Here is a 22,243-nt window from a genome sequence, read left to right on the forward strand (position 1 = left end):
TTCCCATGCTGTTGCCTCGTCATTTGTTTACTTTCCACGTCTATAAACTTGTAGCTCAGACATTTTCATCTCATTGTTCATACTGTTACCTTAGACTCATATCTTACATTCAGTCTTGGCTATAAAAGGCAGACAAGCCATCTATGTCTACTTATGTAATTATGTGTTCATGTTCTGTATATTTAAAAATTGTTGGTAATACCTGAAATTATTACAGTATTCTATACTACTTTTTTTGTTATTCTTAACTTGAGGAGGCTGTATATTGAAGTTTCTTCTTTCTTTGTTTTCCCTCAGAGCCACCAATCCATCTTTTAAGGAAGTACTGTCAAGAATCGAGTCCCACGAAGACTGTAGGAACTTACCCATGATCTCTTTCCTCATTCTCCCCATGCAGAGGGTGACTCGCCTTCCCCTGCTGATGGACGTAAGACATGATTGGGTGGCTCTTTCCTCTGTGGGTAGCCATAGTGCTGTAAATCTGATTAAGGAAATTATTCTTCTTCCACTTAAATGGATGCATCACCCCTCTCTAAAATCTCCCGGTTAAGTGAGAAGGTGCTATTCAGCTGGAAAGTCTTACTTTTGTCTAATATCTTTAGGAATCATCTTCAAGTTAGGTTTGTGTGGTCACTGAAGGATTTAGATGACATCACTCACTCAACACTTTTTGAAATGGGAAGAATATTGACTTCTTGAAGTCAGGAGTCCTGGATTGGGTTCGGGCTGAGCCACAAGGCCTGTGCCGTTGGGCAACCCATTTAATCATTTTGGGCCCCCGTTTCCTCAGGAGGCACTCTGACACGTAAACCTGGTGCAGTGAAGTCTTGTGGCTCTGGAGTAAGACAGATCTGGGTACAAATTCTGTCTCTGCCACTGACTAGGTGATCCTAGGCAAATTGCTTATCTTATTCTGAAAATAAGGATTATGGGTACCTGCAGGGTAGGCATGAAAACGAATGAAATAGTAAATGGTAAATGTAACAATAAACAGTCTTTCTTGACTAAATTAATAATATAGTATACAGGCCTCTGCTGAGTTATATTAATACTAGAGGCCTGGTGCATGACATTTGTGCACTGGGGGAAGGTGAGGGGTGGTCCCTCAGCCCGGCCTGCGCCTTCTCGCAGTCTGGGACCCCTCGGGGGGTGACCGCCTGCTGGCGTAGGCCCACTCACCGCCTAAGCGGGCAGACGGACATCCCCCGAGGGGTCCTTAGTGTTGCCTCAGAGGCGGGAGAGGCTACCACTGCCACCACTGTGCTCTCTAGCTGTGAGCCCGGCTTCTGGCTGAGCGGCTCTCCCGCTGTGGGAGTGCACTGACCACCAGGGGGTAGCTCCTGCGTTGAGCGTCTGCCCCTTGGTGGTCAGTGCACGTCATAGCAACTGGTTCCGCTGTTTGGTCAATTTGCATATTAGGGTTTTATTATATAGGATTGTGACTTATTCAAAGATACCTTCAAGGAACAGCTGCTGTACTTTCTCCTGTAAGATTTATCAGTAGTAAAGAGGTCTTTAAAACAAGATTTATATTATGTCACTTCTAAAACTTTTTTATGAAACTTTGAGTTGTATAAGGAAATATTTCAAACTTTACTATTTTAAATAAGAAATGGGTGCTTTCTAAATGTCAACTTTCTTGTAGTATTATGAATTTTCAGGGTTCTTCTTCTGAAAGTGCATTTTAGCCATGTTTCCTTAGATTCTGTATATACTGCCATCTCTCAGCCTTTCATATTCTCTGTCCGTTTAATTTTGGCAAAGTTGCTTGAATAGATTGGGACTCACAAAATCTAACATACCATGTTGGGGTTTAATGCCCTTATTGTCCAGTGGGCTCTAATTTTTTTTTGAGATACTGAGTAAAGCTGTAGTCATTCTCCCTAGAAAATTCAGTATGCACAACATTTACATAAAATTGAAGTGTGCAGAGACATTATGAATTTAGGGTGCCTCCTCTCAGGGACATAAGCCCTTGTTTTTCAAACTACTTTCATACCCCTTAGGCTGCCACAAAATTGACTTTTGAAAAATGAGCACTGTTTAAAAAAAAAAAATTGAACATACTCTACATGACATGTACACAGTCCATAATGTGGTTAAGTATTATTTCATTTAAAAAAACAAAACAACCTTGTTTCATTTTTGTTTGCATGTGTACTGGTCACGGTGTTAAATGTATTTCCTACAGTGGGTCATAGTCAAAAACATTTGAGAACCATGACTATAAACCCACAGATGGCACTGTCTGTGTTTCTTCTGACATATCACATGTAACAATCCTGACACCCAGCCTCAGGCTTGTAGGCCTGGTACTTACCCCCATTGTAGGTTTGCTAGATCTACCTACCTTCCCCCTTCACCTGATGCCCACTGCCCTAATCTCTTCTCCTGTGAGAGGGTCTGGCCACTGGGGCAGAATCTAAATGGACTTCAAACATCATCTCTTCAATCTTACTTCATTTGGAGATTTAAACTTGTTTTGAAATGATTTAAGCTTAATTGAGATGAACAGTTTTAACACTCAAAATAGTTTTGTTGGTTTTGAATTGGGTATAGTTTCAAAAGTTACGTGTAATTCAGTTTACCTTGAAGTCACCTTCTTTGAGCTCAATTTTACCATCACAAAAACTGCAGTATAAATATGTCAAGAGAAAATTTAGCAGCCTTTTTTTCCTTGATATTTTTATTCAGTCATGTTCTGTACAAAATTAGTTCACCTCTAATGATGATTATGATGATAACAATGAAAGTAGTTTTATCATTTATTGATGGCCTACTGTATGCCAGGCACTCATAAAGCACTTTACATGTATTATCATTTAACCCTGGCAGCCACCTGGTGACATAGCTGACATTATTCTGAATTTACAAATGAAGAAACTGAGGCTTATAGAGATAGAGGATTTACCCAAGATCAAATAGCTAGTAAGGGGCAGAGTTCAGATTTGAAATCAGGTTCATCCACCTCTGAAGTCTATCCTCTTATTTAACCATTTCCTGGATTCACTTGGTTTCTGTGTGTGTAAAGCAGTGATGGTGAACCTATGACACGTGTGTCAGCACTGACATGCGTAGCCATTTCTGATGACACGCGGCCGCTAAGGCGGCCGCATGCCGAGGATAAAACATTTGCTGCTCCTGAGGATGAAACATTTGCGAAATAATGTTTTTTCCTCAAAGTGACACACTACCCGAGTTATGCTCAGTTTTTTGGCGAAGTTTGACACACCAAGCTCAAAAGGTTGCCCATCACTGGTGTAAAGACTATTTCGTGGTTTTGTCACTGGATTTTAATGTCATCGTCATACCCATCCATAATATTGTGTTCAGCATTGTGAAGTTTGGCTATGAGTGAGAGGGTATGTCTGGGCATTGATTTTATTGTACTTAGTAAAATCAGTCAATTAATCTTTTTTTCTTCTTTTACTTTATTACAGACAATCTGCCAAAAAACACCTAAGGACTCTCCGAAGTATGAAGTCTGTAAAAGGGCCTTGAAGGAAGTAAGCAAGGTAACTGTTGGGTAGCTCCTCAGACAGTAAAGCACTCAGATCGCTTGGAAGAGAATGTGTCTGGGTTTGATGCTGAAAAACTGGTAGATTCTCATAGTCATTTGCACAGCATTCTTTAGATAGCTGAAAAACAAAATGATGTTTGCTACACTCAGATGAAATGTGTATTTTTACCGTGTCAGACGGTCTTGTTTTAAGGGCCTATAGATGTCTCATTGTCTTGTGGGGTCTGAATAGCTGTTTATTTATTTCCTCGTTAAATAAATATTTATTGCATGTCAACTGCTGTGCCAGGCAGACCAGCCCTTGAAACCACGGTGATGGTTAGCGGTTTTTTTAAAGTTACCTCATTGACATAAATTAAGGTGTTGTTTAAAGGGGCCTGTTATAAATAAATATCATATTGTGACTAAAGATGCCCCTAGTGGCTCCCATATAGAAAATTACGAGGGTTTTAGATGCTCTGTGCTGGGAACTATGGACAAAGACCAACTATATGTTTCTTATTATAAATCACAATGACCCAGGCCATCACTAAAGGACTGAATGCTTTCGGTTGTAGATCGTTCATTATTTCTAATTACAGTGAATGTCCCTGAGCCTGGCTGTTGGTGTCCTTCGTTAGGGCACCGTAATGCCGGGGTTCTTGTCCCAGCCTTACAAAGGGTTCAGCATTCTGGAGAAAGGGGCTGCGCGTAGATTCAAGAAGGAGTCCAAGGACAAAAGATATTTTTGAAAGGCATTGGGGGTCAGAGGAGCTTCAGCTAAAGGGAACTGAAGACCCTCCTTGTCTCAGGACCCCGTGCTTTTATTAAACACAATTTGTCCCAAGGCAAGGTGGAAATATACACTTCACAGGGTACGGTATCAAAAGGATAGAATACAGAAGCATTAACAGTTTGGGGAATAGCCTACAGCTGTTCAGGTGTTTGGCCAACAGGAGGCAAAAAAATGCCCTGAGTTGTCTGGGAGCTAACAATAATCCTATTCAGGTTTGGGGGAAGTGCCTTTTCCAACAGGTAAACTACATATGTGGCTCACCCTTGTTGAGCCCGCCAAGTCCCATCAAACTTTTGATGGAACTCTTGTAATTATTACATGCTGGAATTGGTTCTCGGCACCTGGCCATCCTTGAAGAGTCACTGAACGTCAGGTTCCCCCTAGATCAGTGATGGGCAACCTTTTGAGCTTGGTGTGTCAAACTTCGCCAAAAAACTGAGCATAACTCAGGTAGTGTGTCACTTTGAGGAAAAAACTAACTCCAAGACTCTAGTCGCAAATGTTTCATCCTCAGGAGCAGCAAATGTTTCATCCTCGGCATGCGGCCTCGTGTCATCAGAAATGGCTACGCGTGTCAGTGCTGACACGCGTGTCATAGGTTCGCCATCACTGCCCTAGATGAAGGATTCCCTTGACTAGTCACATGCTTTGCAGTACCACTCTGCTTAGAATTTGCCTGTGACCTTGGCAATCTGCCTCCAGCTGCTCTGACTTGGCAGTGAGGAGAAAGGTGCAGCGTGCCCTGAGGCTGGGTGAGGGTTTGGGTTGAGGCAAGCAGGAGGGGCAGAGGAAAGGAGCAGAATGCTCAGGGACTAGGGACTGGGCCTGTGGGAGGAACCTGGGTGTGGAGGGTGTGATGTAATAACAACTCATGAAGTACACGTGTTCCTAGAAATTTTTAGGAGACTTTCCCCCTCTGTCTTCATATCCTAGTGACCCCACTTCTCACTGAGGACAGTGTCTTAACTGTGTAAAAGTGAATTCTTCAACTGTCAAGAGAGGGGTCTGTGGAGCTTCCCCAGTGCTAATTAATGACTTCCTGCGAGAGAGATCTGCTTTTGAAAGTGGGGTTCCTCTCCTTGATCTCTCAACCCTCATTATTTTTCTGTGTTCCCAGTTGGTTCGACTGTGCAATGAAGGAGCCCGGAAGATGGAAAGGACAGAAATGATGTACACAATTAACTCCCAGCTGGAATTTAAAATTAAGGTATTTTCACACTTCTTCATAAACAGATTTATTACTGCTCTTGCTTAAGTCTTCTATAAATATGAAGACAGTTGAGGGCAACCAAAGTGGATAGGATTTTATTTTTCAAAGAAGGACCATGCATTGATTAGAGAGAGGCTGGCGGAGAGAATAGCAGATGCTGAGGGAGATTCTATTCCTTTTATGCCAGATAAAGCGACCTTTCCACAAACCACAGTTAGGTATGATCTGACGAGAACATTCCTCCCCGGCCCCGCCCAGCGCCCCCCCCCCCCCCAGGAAGTCAGCAAACTTGGGGGAAGGGTAGTTAAAAATAATAGAACTTGCCCAGCTGGTGTGGGTCAGTGGTTGAGCATCGGCCTATGAACCAGGAGGTTATGGTTTGACTTCTGGTCCGGGCACAATGCCTGGGTTATGGGGCTTGATCCCCAGTGGGGAGCATGCAGGAGGCAGCCAGTCAATGATTCTCTCTCATAATTGATCTTTCTATCTCTTTCTCCTTCTCCTTTCCTCTCTGAAATGAATAAAAATACATTTTTTAAAAACGAATAGAACTTTAGTATGGAAAGGAGCTTTCTTTTAGTTTCTCAAAGTGTCCTACAAACAGTGGTATCGTCTCCCAGGAGCTGGACCGTGGTGTTCTCCCAAATCCAATAAGGACACTCCTTGTCCATTTTGCAGAAACAGATTGTTTGTGGATTGTTCCTTTCAAATTTGTTTTTCTCCCATAATTCTTTATTGCTTAGTGCCGCCCGATACTGCTTGTCTGACACTGCTCAGGGGCAGACGACAAGATGAACAAGGAAGAAAATGACCGTTAATGGTAAATCTTGGCCACACTCAGTCCTTTGGTTTAAAGCTGAGTTCTTAATGGATGCGAATGCTCAGGATTGGAGTTCTGTTTTGTTTTATTACATGTAAATTTTGTTAAGCAACTTAAAATGACAGGTCTTTTTTAAAATTTATATTTATTTTTTAAAATATATTTTTATTGATTTCAGAGAGGAAGGGAGAGGGAGAGAGAATCATTGATCAGCTGCCTCCTGCATGCCCCACACTGGGGATCGAGCCCGTAACCTGGGCATGTGCCTTTACCGGGAATTGAACCGTGACCTCATGGTTCAACGCTTAACCACTGAGCCATGTGGGCCGGGCTGTTTTTTGTTTCTTTTTTAAAAATCTTCTTTTTAAAGATGGCAAACCCCTAACCATTTTTCTTTTTAAAGATGGTAAATTCCTTCCCTAACCATATTTCTTTTTCCTTCCTAGCTGAAAATCAATTGATTTAAAATATCTTTAAACTTTATTTCTCTAGAACGCAAAATTAATATATAATTGAAAAATGCTTACCCCAGGGGTCCTTAAAAGTAAGTGATTAACATCAATTGAGTTCATGAGTTTAATGAGCACCTTATTTGTAGAAGGCAGTAGGAAGAACAAAAATGTAATCCCTGTGCTGGGGAAGCTAAAGTCTCACAGAAAATTACAGAAATGCAAAGGAGTTAGTAGCAGAGTCTGTGGCTGTCACAGTAGATGGGAGACTGGAAATGGGAAGGAGAGTGGTCAGCCCCAGGAGTGAGGGATGGAGGGATGGGGAGCTTGTGTCAGTCACGTAAGGCTTCCTACTCCAAATCTAAGACGTAACACAACATGAACAACTCCAAGGCATTAAAACGTCTTTGGACTGTAGAAGACAGGTTGATATTTCCTCAAAAAGTTAAACAGAATTACCACATGACCCAGCAATTTCACTCCTAGGTACATACCCAAGAGATCTGAAGACAGTTGTTCCAATAAAAACTTGTACACAAATGGTCATGGTAGCATTATTCATTATAGCCACAAAAAAGTGGAAACAACCCACATGTCCATCAACAAAATTGGTGAGGTGATAAACAAATGGTGGTATATTCATACAATGAAATAGTATTCAGCCATAAAAAAGGACCAAGTCCTGATACATGCTACAACATGGATGAACCTTGAAGACATTATGCTAAATGAAAGCAATCAGACTCCAAAGGTCACATATTATATAATTCCTTTTATATGAAACTAGTGGCCCGTTGCAGGAAGATTCCTGCAAGCAGCCGCCGCGGCCGCACGCGTGCCGCTGCCGCCCGCCCCGCCCCACCCTGCCCGCCGCCGCCCACGCTTTCCCTCTGGCAGCCGCCTTGCTTTCTGCTTTCCCTCCCTCTACCTTCTATGCTGTCTTCAGTCTTCACTCCTCCCTCCCTCAGCATATGCAAATTAACCACCATCTTTGTTGGGTTAATTTGCATACTTGCTCTGATTGGCTGTGGGCGTAGCGAAGGTACGGTCAGTTAGCATTTTTCTCTTTTATTAGTGTAGATGCCCAGAATAAGTAATCCATGGAGTTAAAGTAGAATCATGGTTGCCAGGGCCTTGAGGGAGGGCAGAATGGAGAGTGACTCAAGGCATATAGGGTTTCTTTTTAGGGTATTGAAAATGTTCTGGAATTATATAGTGGTGATCATTGCACAACATTGAGAAGGTACTGAAAGCCACTGGATTATATGTATTTCTTTAAATGGTTAAATGATTAATTTTCTCTCAATTAATAAAAATATATATTTGCTCTTCAGCAGCTCTTTCTTGTCTTGCTGGCTTATAAAATTAATTCAATTTTATACCGAGGCTATTTTTCTAGGATGCCAAATAACACAAAAAATGATGAAAAGTCTTTTCTCCCTAGGACTTACATCAGTACCTTTAGGAATATATTTTTATTCATGAAATTTTTTTCTAGTTTTTTATTTACACCTGAATTTTAGTCTTAGAGTTTCTGAATTCCACGAATTCACTTATGCCTATTTTGGGTTCTTCAGATTCTTTTCTCTTGGAGATTTTCATAGTTCCTCCTCCTCCTCCTCCCTCCTCCTCCTCCTCCTCCTCCTCCTCCTCCTCCTCCTCCTCCTCCTTCTTCAAATGAGTTTCATCTTCTAATAAATTCTGAAACAAAAAAACACATTTATAATATCGGAATTTTGTTTTCAAAAGAGGCATAGACATATTGAAAGCCACTGCCCATTTTAGATATTCCTTAGATAGTTATTTTTGCCCAGTAGAGTATGAGGAGCCTATAAAAGTCAATGTATTTTAAAAACAACAAACTAGCTTTAAAAACTTTTTTTCCCAGCCCCTAAACTAAGAACTTAACCGTAAAACTGTCCTTGGTTCATACTGTAGGGTTACATACAACAGCAAGACAGCACTGTGTCCCCAGTAATTCCATACCTTCAGCAGGACCAAACCTGACACACAGTTCTTGGCGGTGACCTCTTGTGTGCAGGTGGGGCTCCCCAGAGTGGTCTAAGCCATCTTTGTCTGCCGGCCTTTTAAGTTTCAGCCATTCCTGTTGGATAATCGTCTGATTTGAGATTTGGGTCTGGAAACTCTATGAACTCCCTTAATGGCAAGTTCGGAAAGTTTGAGGTCAGCCATAATGTTTCCTCTTCCTTTTTAAATCTTCAGGAAAACAGTACATAACTGATGAGCCACCTGCTCATAAAAGTTCTTTCTAAAGTAAAAAAAAAAAAAAAAGAAGAAAAAAGAAATCCTCTTAGCTTTCTTATTTCCTCCCTAATATCCTCAATTTCCTTTAGCTATTTTTAATCATTAGTCCCTGAAAAGGATGACATTTGCTTGCACTAAGCTACTACAGTTATGTTTTGTGTGTCTAAGAACTTCTGCTTATTTTATGGATGCAGTTTTTTAAATCAGATTTTTGACAGTAAGCATTTCTGGTAACTTAAAAAAAAAAAAAGAGCTCTCAAGGGTAAGGATTATCCTGTGGTTTTGAGAGTTTTCCAGTCGGAAACTGGAAACTGAATTTTTAAAAAACGATGTAATTTCTTGTATCCAGCCTTTTCTATGAGATTAAGATGGATTATTTTGGAAAAACCTCATTTTCCCCAGCCAGGAAAACGGCATGATGCTTTCAGGGATGAACTTCCATGGGGAAAACTACCATACATTTAAGAACAGGTGTTCTTCAGAATATGGCTAAGTCAATAATCGGCTGCAAACCATACATTTAAGAGGATTTTTTTTTCCTTTTGAATAAAGTCTACTCAGTTCATAAAGGAATGTAGGCTTTTATATTTGGCTCTTGTTAACTAGTTATCTCCATTTTCCTGTATGTTTAGATTCTGGTTTGTGATATTTAAAGTAACTGCAGTTGATACTTACAGATTTCATTTTGAGGCATTTCAGTGTTCAGTGACTCCTTTCGTGATCTTCTTTTTCAGCTGAGAGTTAATGGAAGGGCAATATAATCCTTTCTGGTTGACCCAATAACATTTTCTCATTGAGTTTTAGTTACATGTAGGCAAGTTAATTGTTTTTATGTTGGAAAATAAATTGTCGTTGCTCACTTTCTATTGGAGAATTACTGTACTTCTCTAGTTATTATATTTTGTTATAATGTGTCTATAAAATAATGATGCATGCCATCCTGTGCACACTGTGTTTGAATGTAAGTTTTATATTTTAATCTCCATCATCTTAGACACTCTCTCTCCTTTGATTTTGGTGCTGAGTTCTCTTCTGTTTGTAGCCTTTCCCTCTAGTCTCCTCTTCCCGGTGGCTGGTGAAGAGAGGTGAGTTGACAGCCTATGTGGAGGACACGGTGCTTTTCTCAAAAAGGACGTCCAAGCAGCAAGTCTACTTCTTTCTTTTTAACGACGTGCTCATCATCACCAAGAAGAAGAGGTAAGCCTTTGTGCCGCCTGCTGTGTGTCCAGGTTCCCAGCTCCACGATTCAGATGCTTGTTCAAGGTGATCGTCCTTTCAAAGCTTGAGATGGGAGATGCATAGTTTCTACACATGGAATCACAGGAGCGTCTGTGCTTCCTTTTCTTTAAATTACCTGTTGAGTTAAGACTGGAGTCTTTTGCAGTGTGCAAAGCCACGGTTGTAAGCATTTTATTTATTTGTATCTTTGAGTTCTCATGATATCCGTGGGGAGGCAACACTCTTATTATTCCCAATGAGCATTTTTCAAATTTTTTCTCCATAGAACCTCTCCTCTGGTTGATAATGAGCTAGGGTGCAAGTCTAGTGCTCCTTGTAACTTATTTTAAAATCCACGGCTCTTAATGATTGTTAGTCTAAAACGTTTCCCCGTGACTGGGAAGATGTTGGCAAGACTCTCATACTCTTTTCTCAAGGGAAGAGAAAGTGTCTGTTGGCAGCATGTTTATGCCTCTGACTTGAGACTTCTGGTTGTGTATTCATATCTTGCTCTGGGGAGATAACCAGAAGGGATTCTGTACAAGTCTTTTTTTTTTTTTTACAGTATTTGTTCTATCTGTCCCCACTATACATACATGCATACACACACTCACTCCCCTTAGCTCTTCCCACAAAGAATTGGCGGGAACATTCTTTATTAACTATACTCAGGGTATGTAGGATTCTAAAATATTTTCCTGCTGGTCCTTCATAAATATTCCATCGTTCCCTGAATGTGAACTTAAAACGCCATAACTTTGTGGTGTGTTATTTCCACACATGAAGGCAAGCAAGTGGGCAGAATTGCTGGCATAGAATAGAAGTAGGGGCGGTTCGTGGGGTACAGTTTAGACAAGGTGAAGAGAATCATGGAAACAGGCCTCTAGGAATATGTGAAATAAATGTTCAAATTTGTCAAAAAAAAATATTTCTTTAAATCCTACTTCTGAATAGCTGATGTTTTACTTTAAATATTCAAACTAACCTGGAGAGTATTATGCTAAGTGAAATTGACCATTCAGAGAAAGACAAGTACCATACTCTTTCACTTATATGTGGAGTCTAATGTACAAAATAAACTAACAAAGTAGAGACAGACTCATGGATACAGAGAACAGACTGACAGTTGTCAGACAGAGGAGATTGGGGGCTGGGTGAGAAAGATGAAGGGATTAAGTGAAGAAAGAAAGAAAAAAAAAGACTCATGGAGACTGACAGCAGTATGATGATTACCAGAGAAAAAAGAGGGTATAGGGGAGATAAATGGTGGTGAAAGAAGACTTGAGGTGGTGAACACACAATATAATGTACAGATATGTATTATAGAACTGTATGCCTGAAACCTATACAATTTTATTAACCAGTGTCACCCCAATAAATTCAATAAAAAAATAAGTTTGGAAAAAAAAAAAAAGAAACAGAGGATGAGCTTTGCTTTTTGTTCCTTTTAGTCAGACTGTGTTATGAATGATTTCAGCTGCTTGGCAGTCTAGCTGAAATGAAAACTTTGAATGGTGTACCCTAAAAAGCCATAATATATCTCTGATAAATATATAAAGATGCTGATGATTGTTTTTTCTTACTTAGGAAAATAGTGTTCCCATATCTTTAAGAAAAAATGATTTATCTTACCTTGGGGCAGTTTAAATAGTTCTAGTAGCTAAGTAAAGTTTATAAATAAAAGATTGGAGGAACATTATAATTTGTGTTTTTATGTTTTGTTGGTTTCCTATGAGATAGCATGTTTTTTTGGCGTTCGTCGAGATGTTTTGTTTTTAGGGAAGAGTAATTATATATATGACTCTTCACATGCCAGAACTCTTGACTTTTAACATCTTCCAGCTGTTGAAATATTTGTTCTGTCTCAAGGGACCGAAAGCGTTACCTACACTTTTTTATTTTAATGATAAAGTATAGCAAACCGATTTTAAATACAATGTAGTCTTGATTATGATGTCTTCGGTGACTTGATGAAACCATTAAGGGTTTTTCAGCCAGTATAGTACAACTTTTATTCTTGAACTTGCATAGAACTGCCCAGTAAATACAGACTTTTGAAAGTTGGAATTAAGGTATAATCAGCTCTACTTAGCAGCATACTTTTCCCTCCACTGAAGGTTTTGCCATTACATTTAATGTTGCTTTCCTAGCTAGCCCGCGTTTATTTGCTCAGGTATGTTTGAGCTTGTGTTGTTACAAAAGGAAGAGCAAGACATACAGTTCCAATGGAGAGGGCAACCTGAGTGGCTCACTCTGCCTTTACCGAAACTGGAATTTCCTTGCCCTTACAATGAGCTCATCGTATTTCTAAGGCGCTCCTGACCCAGAGAATGGCATTGGAGGCTCAAGTTGTTTATGCCCTGAATAGGTGGTGAGAGTGACAAGCAGAACAGGGGCTCGATAAACAGGCTCGGTTAAAAATGTGCAGTATGCACAGCCCTATTTACTCTGCAGCTTCAAGGAGGCAACTGCAAATGCTCCGCATGCCAGAGGCAGCAGCAAAGGAGATAGGACGGCTTTGAACCAGGGGGATCGTTTAGGCTTGGCCACGAGGTGCAGATAAGGAGAGCTACCTGTGCCAGCCCTGCAGGACGGATCCCCCTTCCCTGCCTAATTCTAATCCCAGGGTTCAGTCAGGAGTTCCGCTGCTGGGTCTCCAGTGGTTTCAGCTTCAGGGAGGCTCCGGGGCTCCCGGCAGAGAGAGCTCGGGAGGAGAGCTACTCCCCCACCACCACCCCACCCCCACCCCCGCCCCCGCCTGGCAGATGGTTTATGCTGAGCAGATGGCTGGGGTGTGTGGCCACCTCCGTGGTGCAGAGACCATATTACTGCTAGTGCTTGCAGAGCGGTACGTGACCACGGGCTGTCTTCTAGGACAGGAATTTTCGCTTTTTTTTTTTTTTTTAAGAATATTAAAAGGAAGTTTAAAATTTCTGTTTGCTCTGGGCTGTTTGTGAGTCACTACAGGAATAGTCTCTTCCGCCCCATTTCAAAAGGATCAGTTGGTTTTGGATGAGAAAGTGAAACTTTTGGCAGTTGCAGCTTTCATCGCAGATTACCTGGGGACTTTGGGAGCAGAATTTCCAACTCGGCAGGACAGAGACCTGAGACTCTCTGCTGGGGGACTGCCCTGTGCTCTGTGGGGCATTTCAGCAGCTTCCTGCTCTCTACCCTCTGTGGGTAGCACCACTTTCCTTCCAGGTGTGACAACCCAGAATATCTCCAGACATTGTCATATGTTCCTGGGGGGGTGGGGGGGGCAGATTGCCTCCAGGTGAGAACCACTGCTCTAGAGTGATGGCAGACTGTCCACCAGTGTTGCCTTCAGTGTAGTTAGTGAAGGTGTGAAAATCGACCAGACCTGACATAGCAATAATCTTTTTTTAAAATATATTCTTACTGATGTCAGAGAGGAGGGGAGAGGGAGAGGTAGAAACATCAATGATGATAGAGAATCACCAATCGGCTGCTTCCCATGTGCACCCCCCTGGGAATCGAGCCCCCAACCCGGGCCTGTGCCCTGACTGGGAGTCGAACCATGACCTCCTCATTCATAGGTGGGTGCTCAACCACTGAGCATACCAGCCAGGTTGGAATTTCTTTTATTTTTAAAAGACATGTGATTCTTGTATTCTGCTCCACTATATATCCATTTGTAAGTGAAATTTTAAATTAATTCTTGGCAAAAACATTCTAGAGCTTGGTTTATCACATGGCTTCTTATCTCCTCTAGAGTTTTACCTATAGAGTACAACCAGATTATTAAGACTGTATTTGCAAAACTGTGGCTCTATAGAGCAAGTTTTTTTTTTTGTTTGTTTGCTTTATTTTGTACTAGTGTAATATACAAAATATTTGTACAACTAATATTTTGAGCTGCAAGTAAAAGTATACTCATACAAAAGGGTTAAGCAATAAAAATGTTGAACTATCACATACACACACACACAATAAGAAGTTGGGTGAGTTTGGAAAACTTCATTCTTCTTTGGGAGATTCACTATTAGACCACTTAGAAAGCTTTTGGCTGCATGTAACAAAATTCCCAAATAACAGTGGCTCAGACACGAAAGGCATTTACCTCTCTCTCCAGACATGAAGACTGAGGGTGGTCAGTCTAAGCCTGGTGGTCACTTATAACCCAGCCCCTTTCCATTCTTCAGCTGCTCTGTGCTCTGCTCACGTGTCCTCACAGTTTCAAGAGCTCCTGCAGGCATCATGATTTCATTCAGCCATAGAGGGGAGACTCGGATGAAAATCAGGCTGAACCACGGCTCTTTGCACAGGTGGCTTTTCTTCATTCTCAGCAGAGGAAAACCTTTCCCAGACAGTCCCCAGAAGACTGCGTGAATCGCATGGGTTAGTCTTGGGTCACAGGACTTGTTATGAGGGAGGCTGGGAAAGCCAGCACATGATCAAGGGGAGCAGGAAAATCATGACTGTTTTGGTGCAGCCACGATGCATCCCCTGGGACATGATGGACAAGAAGCAGGGGAGGCTGGCAGCTGATTAGATATCAGTCCCAGCCACAGCTAGGAAACGCTCTTCTCCACAGAACACCAATTACATTTGAGTCGTTTGGGAAATGGGAGGCTCTTTGAAAGAACCAACGCCGTGCCTTTAGGATAGATGGGGTTGGGGAGTATTGATTTCCAAGGAGACAGAAGTGATTGGAGATTTAGGACCCACTTCCTTTTGGCTGGTGTTAGTCTTCCAGCTGGGATTCATGTATCTCCGCGGTAGTGCCTTTTCCCTGCCACCAGCCCAGGTGTGCCCTTCAGCACATCTGGAGCAGATCGATGGGTGTGGTCTGGGTGTTGGGGCACAAAACCAAAAGAATGCTGAACTCTAGTCTGTTCTTGTTACCTATAACAGTAAAGGTAATTATTTTCGGGTTTGTTTTCTTGTCCTGAGTTCTCTACCCATAAATGATTTAGCCATGATGTTTTGTGATGTTACCTGTAGTTACATGAGGAGTAATCGTAATTGTAAATATGATGATAAGAGCCCATGTTATTAAGCATGTACAGTAGGCCATTCACTGAGCGCAAAGTGCACAGGCAACATTGAGTTATCACAGCAGCCTCATATTCTTTTCATTTTACAGGTGAGAATACTGAGGCAGAGAGAGAGAGAGAGAGCATCTTTTTCAAGGTCTCTTGGCAAAGCCAGGATTCTCATGTGTCTGAATTTAGAGCTTCCTCTCTAAATTTCTTTATGTTCATTACTTCTTTAAAAAAAGGGTTTTTTTTTTTATTGATTTCAGAGAGGAAGGGAGAAACAGAAACATCAATGATGAGAGAAAATCATTGATCAGTTGCCTCCTATACACCCCTTACTGGGGATCGGGCCGTGACCTCCTGGTTTATAGGTCAGCTCTCAACCACTGAGCCACACCAGCCGTGCTATGTTCATTACTTCTTGACTTAATTTTTGTAGAATATTTTCACCATTTCCTGTCATTGGGAAAAACAATGTCACTGGGAAAAACATCCTAGAAACCCGCACCTTTTTTTGGTTTGTTTTGATAGACACTTTTCCCAAAGTGAGTTTGTGTTACGTGAGTATTTTTGTAATGCCACAGGTTGTAGGAGAAAACCAGAACCAGCACCAAATTGCATTTGTGAGCGTTTCTCTGCCTTTAGCTGATCTGGTCTCGTAGTGTAAGGAAGTTTCCTTTTCATCGCGTTTCCTTCCTGCAGACATTGAAGAGAGTAGGTTCCCACTTCCTGGTTCCTGTTCCATAAATATTGTGTATATTGACATAACTTGAACTTTGCGGCACATTACACATTCTCGGGGTTTAAACAAAGGATTTTCTATAATAGGATATGACCAGATCACTATCAAAAGTTCAGGGGTTTAAGTTACCCCTTGCATTTTCCCAAGTAGTTTGAATGCCCCCATGGGTGGAAGCTGTGCACGCTCCCTGGTTCGGCTCCACTTTGAGTTTTTCCACTGAAGCCTTTCCCATTATAGAAAGCTGGAGTCACCTCACACTGTCTCTCTTCCTCCACAGAATAGACTCCTTCCTCAGGAAATTAACTTTTAAGAGTATCTTGGATAAAGAAAGGCAGTAAGACCGACTCAAAGTGCTTTTATTCCTGCAACATAAAACTTGGCTATTTCTGACCACCGTGATATTGGTTTCTAAATTTAAGATGATGAGATGGGGTGGGGGAGAAGTGAGAGCCCCATTTCCTTTCCCCTCCCCCTCTTTTTCTCTGGCCTCCCCACATACCCTTGATTCCTCTATGTGATCAGTAGTATTGTATCCTCTAATCTGTAAGAAGAATTGACATTGCCATTCAATGTTGAAAGCTGCCGTGACCTAGAAGCATAATATCAGCGTCTGGAATCAGACAGAACTGGGCTGCAATCCTGGCCATGTGACCTTGGGCATGCTACCCTCAATCTCTCAGAGGCTCAGTATTCTCATCTGTAAAATGGGTACAATAATTCATCTCCTTCATGAAATTTCCTTGAGAATTAAATTAGATGACGCACATACAATTTTAATGCAGTGAATAGTCTCTGCCAATTGACTGATACAGGCTGAGTGTCATTATTCCTAGTATTGTGTTTCTTATGCTAAAGATTAAATTATTTGATTGGTTAAGAAATGGTTTGAAACCTGTAGCCATTGCTACATCTGAAGGCTGTGGTGCACTCTGGGGGCAGACCTGGATGTATGGCCCCTGAACTACGGCCTTAGGAACAAATACATTTAGCTCCGTGCCTCTCCCTCCTCATCAGGAACTCATGTCAGATGGCAAGTGAGTGAAGGACAACCATTGATTTATTTTTGTTATAATTGATTATATGAATAGTGTATACTGTGGTAGCAGTGATTTTCCTGCAAAATCCCTCACAACATCCCCCATCCCTTCTTTGTGGCTGAAAAAGCGAATTCGGTATATTTTCCCCTTTCATTCAAAGAAGTCGGTAGAAGTAAATTTAAACGGGAATGGGGTACTTTGGAATGACTTTGTTACCCACTGAAGAAGCTGTCTACTTGCTCTTCCGAGTTCAGTTCTCGTTACGCCAGGGAGAAAGCTGCTGTGAGGTGCCAGCAGCCCCTCATACCTGTCCGCCTCCTCTTTGTCAAGGACCGTGGGTCCGGGGCGCAGCTGGGAAGGTCCCAGGCTGTGGCATCTGGAGGTCAGTGGCGACAGGAATAGGCGCTCCTGTTGGTCCTGTTGTGGGTCACTGGCCATCCTTTATGGTGACAGCAAGTAACAGCAGATCCTTATCTTACCAGTGAATGTGACCCTCGTCTCCACTCTTCATTATCTTCTTGACAATGAACTAGGAAGCGTGTGGCATGTTTGTTAGTCTTCAGAATTATTTTGAGGAGCTGGGCACGTAAAGCTGCTTGAAATCCGTTTCTAGATAAATATCATGTCTTGTTTTGCTGGTTGGAGCAACTTGACAAATGATTAATTTCTCAACACAAGTATTTATGGTAGCTCTAATTATGCCTTTTCCCAGTTTAATAGCTAACATTTACTGGCTGTGAGCCCGGCATGATTATAAGATTTTTACACGCAATAAGATAATGAATGTTCACAACAACCCAAAGAGATTGGTGTTATTATCCCCATTTTACAGATGAGAAAACTGAAAACAGAGGATCAGTAACTTGCTCAGACCACAGAGTGAGTGACAGGAGTGGGATTTTTACAGACATTCTAAATCAAGTCTGTACTCTTAACTGTGATGCTATAGTTATTACTTTAAAATTGTATATTATTCCCACCAAAAACTTGTTTGTGTACTCAAACACCAGCCTTTAAAATTGAAATTAACTTCAGTCATGTGAAAAAGTGTTTCGATCTCTTAACTCAGATTAAGTTTTAGTGTAGTCCAATATTCTCCAACCTAGAAATGTTGAACTAGAGTATTTTTATTCCAGTTAAGCACAAGATCAAATATGAGGATTTAGAAATCATGTGTTTAGACAGAGAAGAGTAACAAGCTGAAATCCGCAGAGGAAGAAATAGCATACATGCCTTGAAGGGAAGTAGGAAGACTGGCCTTTGATCCTTATAAAACCCCATGTGCTTCCATGAATCAGTGTGCTGGGAGAAGGGCAGAGCCATTATACATTCCCGAGAGAAAAGCCAGAGGGCCTAGGAGAGGACCTTGGAGAATGACCCCGAGGAAGGATGACTTGGAAATGTCACAGAGGCCTTAGAAGAGGAAGATGGAATTTCAGGAGGTCACAGGTCACAGGTGCTCAACATCATCAGATGGTGATGTCAAGAATGATAGTGAAACCCAGGTCATTGGATTCGGTGGGTGTTGGGTCGCGATGACCTTGGGGGGCGATTTCACTGGCATGTACGCCCAGGGGCTGAGACAATGAAGACGCAGGCAGCTGCTCACGGAGGAGACCTTTGTCTCAACACCAGCAGATTCAAGTAAAAGTTTTTTTCATGACAGGGAAGCTGTGCGAATGTTTGATAGAAAGCCAGTGGAAAGGAAGCTGCTGAATAGGTTAAAAAAAAAAAAATCACTACTGCTGGCCAGCAGATATTAGTGGTTGAGTGTCAACCTATGAACCAGGAGATCATGGTTCGATTCCTAGTCAAGGCACATGCCTGGGTGTGGGCTCAATCCCCAGTGTGGGGCATGCAGGAGGCAGCCGAAACATCTCTCATCATTGATATTTCTCTTTTTCTCCTCTCCCTTCCTCTCTGAAATCAATAAAAAAATATATATTTTTAAAATCACTACTTGGCTATGTATGTAGAAAACTGTGTTTTTTGTTTTGAATAATTGTTGATATCATCTTTTCCTTTAAATTTAACTCTTTTATAAAAGGAAGAATTGGGGTGGGGGGGCGGGTTTTACTGGTTGGATTTTCACCTGTCAGATTTTGGTTATAAGATAGAAAGTTCCGGAACAATGCCAAAGGAATGTGAGAAAAGTCACCGTTAGGGCTGAGAGCAGGGGGTTGCCGTCTACCTTTCCCGCATGTCCCCACTCCCATCTTTCCTCACATATTCCTGGCCGTGTCTTGGTTAACTAACCCTCTTCCCATTCTCGGTCATCCTGGTTATGAACTTACAATGTTGGCTAATGCATGTTAAGGTGGAAACTCCCCCTGAGGTATGTGCATGTTTGAAAGCACCTCCCCGACCTAAGGCAGGCCCAGATGGGTCTGAGCCCCACAGGAGGACCTGTTCTGTCCCACCTCTTCTTTACGACATTTATGGACCCAGATTTGGGTCCAAGGAAATATATCTTGGTTTATGGAGTGAGATTGGGACCCAAACTTGTATATTTTCCAGACATTTCCTCCAGATGTCCTGATATTATTTGTTGACTAACCCATCAATTCCCCCAGATTTGAAATGTCACCTATGTCGTGTACTGAATTCCCAGGTGTGGGCACACTGTTCTATTTTGCTCATGCCCTGTCCCAGTCTTTGAATTACAGTAGCTTTACAATCTGTTTTTACTGTGTCGTAAGGCTCATTCTTATCAGGAAGAATTGATACCTGTATAATATCAATCTTATTTTTCCAGGCCTTTTTCTGAAGTACAGTAGTTGAAGGCTGTCTTTATATAGCAGAAACTGGTTAAGTGTAATCCTAAATGTTTTATGTGTTTTGTGACTATTATAAGGTTGCTTCTTCTGTTATAGTTTCTGTCATTTATGTATAGAAGAGCCTCTTTTTTAACCCAACCATTTTACTGAATTTCATCTGCAAATAATCAGTTGTTTGTACGGGGGAACAATGCCATTGTCCAGTAGTTGCTTAAGCTATACCCATCGGCATCCACAGACAGCTGGCGTGATGGTAGTCTTTCACATCTATGCATTTATTATTTTTAAATTTATTTGTACCTTGAATTGTGAAAAGCTTCAAACGAACAGAAAATTGTCAAATACTAACATACCTAGCATTCATATTTGACAGATACTAACTTTTCATATTTATCAGATCTCTGCTTTTTAAACAAAAACCTGGTATAATACCACAGGTAAACCTGAAATCCCTTTACTATTATTCTTTCTTCCTCCTCCTTCTTCCCAGAGTAACTCCTGTCCTGAGGTTGGGGCTATCATCCTATACTCCCTGGTGTGTTGTGTGTGTGTATGTGTGTGTGTGTGTGTGTGTGTGTGTGTGTGTGTGTGTGTGTAGTTTTGGTGTTTTAAAACACATGTTTATGCAGTTTTCAAATGTTGTCCTAATTTAAAAGTAATAAATATGTGCCCGTTATAGATCATTCTAGCCTTTATAGAAATGTATATGGGACAGAACGGTAAAAGTGCTCCATAATCCTCCGTTTTAGAAAGCCACTGTTCACTGTGAGGTGTATCGTTTTTCATTTCGTGCTGTTAAGTGGAATTTAGTAGAACCGAAAACTATCTGATCTGCTTAACAAAAGAAAGCCTTCCCGAGGGAAGCTTAATTGGGGTATGTATTTACCACCATATCCTGTTCTGTACGGATAGTTCCTTATCTTGTTAAAAAAAAAAAAAAAGAAAGGGTTGTCAACAAAGGTTACTGGACTTTAAGGGGGTTTTAACCGGGGAACCCATCATTGTTTATGCCACAGAGCAGCAGACTTATATAGACTTGATCGCTGCACCTGATAGGAGCCCCGGCTTGCACAAAGCAGCCAGCCTTGATGAGCAGCTGGTAAACTTGGAGCACATATAGGACAATCAGAGGAAGTCTACACATAAACTTCTCCCTGCGAGGGAAGGTGGTTTTTCCATTTGCCTTTTTCTGAGCAATTTAACTTCCTAATTCGTGGTCCAAATTGTTTCAGAGACTATGTAAACCATATGTTTGCTGAGCGCTGGAGACAAACATGGGGAAGTGTGATTAGCATCAGCTTCCCTCCGGAAAGGGGCTTCTTTCCCAGCCCAGCTTCGCCTGCTTTCTACTTACTGGACAGGAGCGAGGAAGCAGAGGAGGGAGCTAGGGTCGGAAATAGCTGCATCTGGCTATAGGTTCCCCCCCCCTTCCTTCTGCTGAAGCACATATTTTAACACATATGTTATCCTCTGTATCAGCATGAGAGCGATAGTGGGTGCTGACTGACATCAGGAGGAGGCATTTCAGTATTTAGCGGGCCTGGAGAGGGGAAATGCGGTTACTTTGAACCTTTAGGAGATTAACTGTGTGTGCGTGTGCGAGGGAGCATGAGCAGTGAACCGGCTAGCAAGAGTGAGATGCTTTTCAGTATTTGTTTTATTGGGTTTGAATAATTGCTGACAAGGATAAAGAAGTTACTACTGTTAAATGAAAGCATGTTCTTTTTATATTAAGTTTATTAAAAGAGTAGTGAAGTTGTAAATGTGATTTATTATGAGATGATGAAGTTTACAGGTCTAGATAAAATGATGATATTGGATGATTGCTATTGAATCAATTTTTTTTTTTTTTAAAAGGCAAACATTTCCTGCTTCCTATTTTGGACTCAGAAGTCAAAACAGTGGGATAGTTCCCTTATAAGGCCTCTTCAATGACACGCAGATGTGCAGATGTGTAGAAACTGTCACCTGGAGGTGAACTCTCAAAGCTATGAATAAAGTGGCGTAGTTCATCACCCAATCTGGATATTTGAGAGAACAACAGGCATAAACTGGGTCAGCGGTCACCCTCGCTCTTAATGGTCTTGTACTTCTTATCGCTGAAGAGAACAATTAAAAACATTCTATTATAATTTATCTCCTCCTTCTGTCTCTAATTACCCTCAAAGACAAAGATTCAAAGCACCCATGAAACACAATAGCTGCTATTGTTTGTATTTTGGCCAACACTGGGGAAATTAGAAACTCTAAAACTTAAGAGGCAAAAGAAGATTTAGGTAGTTGATTCATATTAGTTTACATTAGTTTCCTGTAAACTCTTGGTCTTGGCTTCTAGTGGGGACTACCCAACAGGTGAAACCACCACATGCTAAAGACTTTTTGGAATGTGAGTCATCTTGAATGACTGGCTTTATAGTAGGTACATTTCTT

General features: G+C 41.4%; 1 protein-coding gene across 1 annotated transcript in view; it reads left to right on the plus strand.

Annotated features, from left to right (window-relative positions):
- Positions 1–22,243, plus strand: part of ARHGEF26 (Rho guanine nucleotide exchange factor 26) — a 114,928-nt gene that overhangs the window by 74,055 nt on the left and 18,630 nt on the right. Inside the window, exons 7-10 of the mRNA XM_079766246.1 lie at positions 298–427; positions 3,441–3,515; positions 5,413–5,502; positions 10,082–10,236. Coding sequence (XP_079622372.1) covers positions 298–427; positions 3,441–3,515; positions 5,413–5,502; positions 10,082–10,236 — 450 coding nt within the window. The remainder of the gene's footprint in view (positions 1–297; positions 428–3,440; positions 3,516–5,412; positions 5,503–10,081; positions 10,237–22,243) is intronic.

The sequence above is a fragment of the Cnephaeus nilssonii genome (genome assembly GCF_951640355.1).
Source record: "Cnephaeus nilssonii genome assembly, chromosome: 3".
NCBI classification, from domain to species: domain Eukaryota; kingdom Metazoa; phylum Chordata; class Mammalia; order Chiroptera; family Vespertilionidae; genus Cnephaeus; species Cnephaeus nilssonii.